Raw genomic sequence first — 4305 nt, 5'->3', positions numbered from 1 at the left:
CGCGCGGCCACAACAGCCCTGCAGCCCGACCCTCCTCCCAGACAGCAGCACCTGGGGGCTGGGCCAGGCGCTCAGGCGGCTGTGCATTTCGACAAGTATTTTCACTATTATGGCCCTAATTCTTTTAAAAAAATAAATATTTTTTATTGATTTCAGAGAAGGGAGAGGGAGAGATGGAAACATCAATAATGAGAGAACCATTGACCTGCACGCCCCACACTGGGGATCGAGCCTGCAGCCCCGATATGTGCCCGTGACTGGAATCGAACCCGGGACCCTTCAGCCCTCAGGCTGATGCGCTATCCACTGAGCCAGACCGTCAGGGCAGCCCGCGGTCTTAATGCTGAAACGAACATGGCCAGCCCGTCCCCTGAGAACGACTCCCGACGCTGCCAACTGCCCCGCATCCCTCCAGTCGGGGGGGACGAGGGGACGTCTGCTTGAAGTCCAGGCCAACAGCGTTAAGGTGCGTCGGCGTGGAGACTCGTCCTAACACGGGTCAGCGTGAAAGTGAACGGAACACGGCACGCGGGCGCGCTCACCTGCTGAATCTTGACGATGATCTTGGTCTTCTCGTTCCGGCCCACGTAGTCCGACAGCGTCTTCGTCCTCCGCAGCTCCTTGGCGGCCCACCACAGCTGCGCGTCCGGCTCCGCGATGACGCTCAGTGCGGCCTGGGCCGGGGAGAACCGCTCAGCTCCGAGGACACACGCACACGCGGTCTCCCCGGCGCGGGAGCCAGGCCGGTGCCCTGTGAGGGTGGGGCCGGCTTCCAGGACCTGCCCTCCTGCCCGAGCCCGGGGGCGCCCGCCCTGACGCTGAACCCCCTGCGCAGGGAAGGGGCGGGCCCTGTCTCGTCTGCACCCTCATCGGGATGCACGGCCCTCGGAATGGACTGAGGCGACCGGGATCCGCCGGGTCTCCAGTGGACCCAGTGGGTGTCTGCCTGCTCCGTGCGCCCCACTGTGGGAGATGCTCAGGGAACGCTGTTCCCGCAGAACAAGGAAGACACGAGACAGAAAGGGAGGAAGAACACGAAACAAGCGGAAGGGCCGGAACAGAGTTCACGCAGAGGGACCAAACGCTGGGTGCAAACAGGCACAAGGTAGGGCTCCGGCTTCCGGTGGCCCCCAAAAGGCAACGCCTCAGTTCCTGCCGAGGGGCAGCCTCCCAAGCCTCTCCACCCGGGTGTGAGCCACGCCCTCGGCCGCGCACACCCCCCTCTAGCCCCCTCCCCCTAGTTCAACTCCCCTGAGCAAAAGCTGCCCCGGAAGAGGAGGGTGAAGGCGGGCCCCGCTCGGTGAGCTCGCTGGCGGAGAGCCACCCACCTGAGTTCCCGACAAGTCTTCCTTATTTTCAAACTCCATCCGGATGGGGTCGTAGGGTGGCAAGCCCATGGGATACACAATCATCACTGCCCCCCGCAGCTGGTCCAGGGCATCCTGCACCATCTCCATGGTAACGCAGACACCAGCTTCCACTTGTTTCTGAAAGATGCAGCCCATCAGGTCACAGGCACCGATCCAGCTCCGGGACCCAGCGCGGCGCCCACCTCAGGCTGGCTGCTGGCTTCTCCGTTCTTCCCAGGGCGGAGGAGGAGGCAGCACAGCCTCATGCCCACGGGCTCACAGGGAGCCACCTACTTGAGCCGCGCATCCTGCTGACAGGACGGGAGGGGCAGGGCGAAGGGCTGTGCCACGGGAGGAGAGGAGGCCAGGGCCCCCCACTCGCCCCTGGAGGCTTAAAAGCAGCGGAAAGGGAGGCTGGTGGGCGGGGACTCGGGTGCCTCACAGGACAGGCTCACCTTGGAGATCATCGCTTTGGCTTCTTCTATCGTCTTCTTCAGGACGGCCTTCATCTTTTCGTTTGGAGCTGCAGACACAGGGAGGGGAGACGCCACCGTTAACACGCTAATGCGCTCCGCGTGTCCCAGCCTTTGTCGGAGGCGGGAGCAGGCGACATGAGACGAAGCCCGGCTTCGGTGGGAGGGGGAGGTGGCAGGGGGGTGCGAAGGGACCGACGGCTGGCCGTGCAGATGGTGGGCGCTCCACGCACAGGGGCAAAGGCACACAGAGCAGGAGCTGTGAGGCCCAGCACACATTTCAGCCGCGTGGTGCGTCTCTCTGGCCACCACTCAGTGTGACGGCAGCCACGGGCGCTGCTGAGACAGGTTGGGGGGAGGGCGGGCAGCTTTCCAGAAGCAGGTGCAGGGGGTTGGGGTCGGGGCCCAGAGCTGCTCAGCTCTAACGGGGAAAAGTCATAACTCGAAAACAATGGAGATGGAACGTCCAGACCAAAGGGAGACGGCAGGTTCTCTCCTCACATTGGTGAGAACAGCGCTAACGGGACACTGAAAGCACCAGACACTTGGAACGCTGCCTTCAGGACGGTTTTTTCACTGATGCAATTCCTCCAAAAAGCAGACTCTCCAGGGTGAGAGCAAGTTTAGGCCTGAACAGGTACGGAAGCCAACCAGCCACTTCCCAGGGAGGGGCACAGGAAGTGCTAGAAATTCCTATTATCCCCAAACACGTGTTTACATATGAAATGAAAAACATACGTGTCTAGGTGAGCACACACACACGTCTGGGTGAGCACGTACATGTCTAGGTGAGCACACACCTCAAGATGAGCACGCACGTACTAGTACACGTCTGGGTGAGCACACGCCTCTAGATGAGCACGGACGTACTAGTACACGTCTGGGTGAGCACACACCTCAAGATGAGCACGCACGTACTAGTACACGTCTGGGTGAGCACACGCCTCTAGATGAGCACGGACATACTAGTACACGTCTGGGTGAGCACACGCCTCTAGTGAGCACGCACATACTAGTACAGTCTAGGTGAGCGGGCAGAGACCATGCGTGCAGGACGTGTTGTGTCTCTTTGCTCCTCAGTGTTGGGCGCAGCGGACACTTATTTTTGCTGGTGACACTGATGTAACTGCTGCTGCTGGGCAGGTGCAGGAGTCACCACCCCTCGTCATCAGACCCGCAGGCTCAGCCACCCACTGGCCGGGCGCATCCTCTCCTGGGTGCACCTGAGCCGGTGAGCGGGTGACGGAGACCCAGGGGAGACCTGGAGCTGTCACTGCCTCTTTCCCACAAACCTCTAAGTCAGTGGTTCTCAACCTGTGGGTCGCGACCCCTTTGGCGGTCGAACGACCCTTTCACAGAGGTCGCCTAAGACCATCCTGCATATCAGATATTTACATGACGATTCATAACAGTAGCAACATGACAGTTATGAAGTAGCAACGAAAATAATTTTATGGTTGGGTCACCACATGAGGAACTGTATTTAAAGGGCCAGAAGGTTGAGAACCACTGGTCTAAATGAAGCCGGTTCTGCCCGTTGTAACAAAACAACCTTCCATACGTCTTCAGAGATTCCCCCCAAAACTCAGGCTGTACCATACGAAATTGCCAATTTCCAACCATTTGTGACCCACAACAATGGCAACTTCACGTGGCTCATCCGATATGTTAAAGCCAGCTGCGACACGAGCGAGACCGGCGCTCTCCTCACCCCTAACCCACGGGGGCCAGGGCTCCTGGCTTCGGGAAACGCTGAGCTCCTGACCATGCCCACAGCCGGGGTCAGGCCCGCGGCGGGAGAGCGGATTACCGTGGCCGTTCCTGCGTCCGACGTCGTCCTTCTTGAACACGGCGCCTCCGCTGGGCACGCACCTCTCACCCCACTCGTCCCTCAGCTTCAGCTCCTCAATCTGCTCGTCCGTCAGGCCTTGCATGTTCGGAGGCAGAAACACGCCGTGTTCCGCCAGCTCCTCCATTTCTTACAAATGAGAAAGAACACGTGTTCCCGAGCGGCACGGACACTGGGCGCCTCCTCAGTGAGGGGTCTGCCGGCGGCTCGAGGTTTTACTTAACACTTGGCTGCCTGACGTGTGCCAGCCCCTGTGTGACCTTTAGACATGACCTTCCCGGCCGAGGTCAGCGGAGGCAGAGACCGGGGAGCTCGCCGGGTCCCAGCGGTGGGCTGTGGGCTGCGGGCCCAGCATGGCCTGTGCGCTGTGCTGTACCCCCGGGGTTCGGGAGGCACAGATTGAGTTCGCCGCTGCCGGGAGCCAGTCCATCCTTGCTGTTTCAAGGGACCTGGCGTATATGGCATACTGTTCTTAATATGTTTGCTCCCCTTAGCGCTATGTGTTTTATTTATTTATTTTTTAAAAATATATTTTATTGATTTTTCACAGAGAGGAAGGGAGAGGGATAGAGAGTTAGAAACATCGATCAGCTGCCTCCTGCACACCCCCTACTGGGGATGTGCCTGCAACCCA

General features: G+C 59.7%; 1 protein-coding gene across 1 annotated transcript in view; it reads right to left on the bottom strand.

Moving 5' to 3' along the window:
- LOC102773176 (chromosome unknown open reading frame, human C21orf59) overlaps positions 1 to 3800 on the bottom strand; it is a 7448-nt gene extending 3648 nt beyond the window's left edge. The window contains exons 1-4 of the mRNA XM_006753112.2: positions 3633 to 3800; positions 1805 to 1872; positions 1329 to 1487; positions 543 to 674 (exon numbers count right to left, since the gene is read on the bottom strand). Coding sequence (XP_006753175.1) covers positions 543 to 674; positions 1329 to 1487; positions 1805 to 1872; positions 3633 to 3798 — 525 coding nt within the window. The 5' untranslated portion in view covers positions 3799 to 3800. The remainder of the gene's footprint in view (positions 1 to 542; positions 675 to 1328; positions 1488 to 1804; positions 1873 to 3632) is intronic.
- Positions 3801 to 4305: the final 505 nt, after the last annotated feature.

The sequence above is a fragment of the Myotis davidii genome, unplaced genomic scaffold (assembly GCF_000327345.1).
Source record: "Myotis davidii unplaced genomic scaffold, ASM32734v1 scaffold170, whole genome shotgun sequence".
In the NCBI taxonomy this organism is placed as follows: domain Eukaryota; kingdom Metazoa; phylum Chordata; class Mammalia; order Chiroptera; family Vespertilionidae; genus Myotis; species Myotis davidii.
The sequence above is the reverse complement of the archived record's forward strand: the minus strand, read 5'-3'. Positions and strand labels throughout refer to the sequence as shown.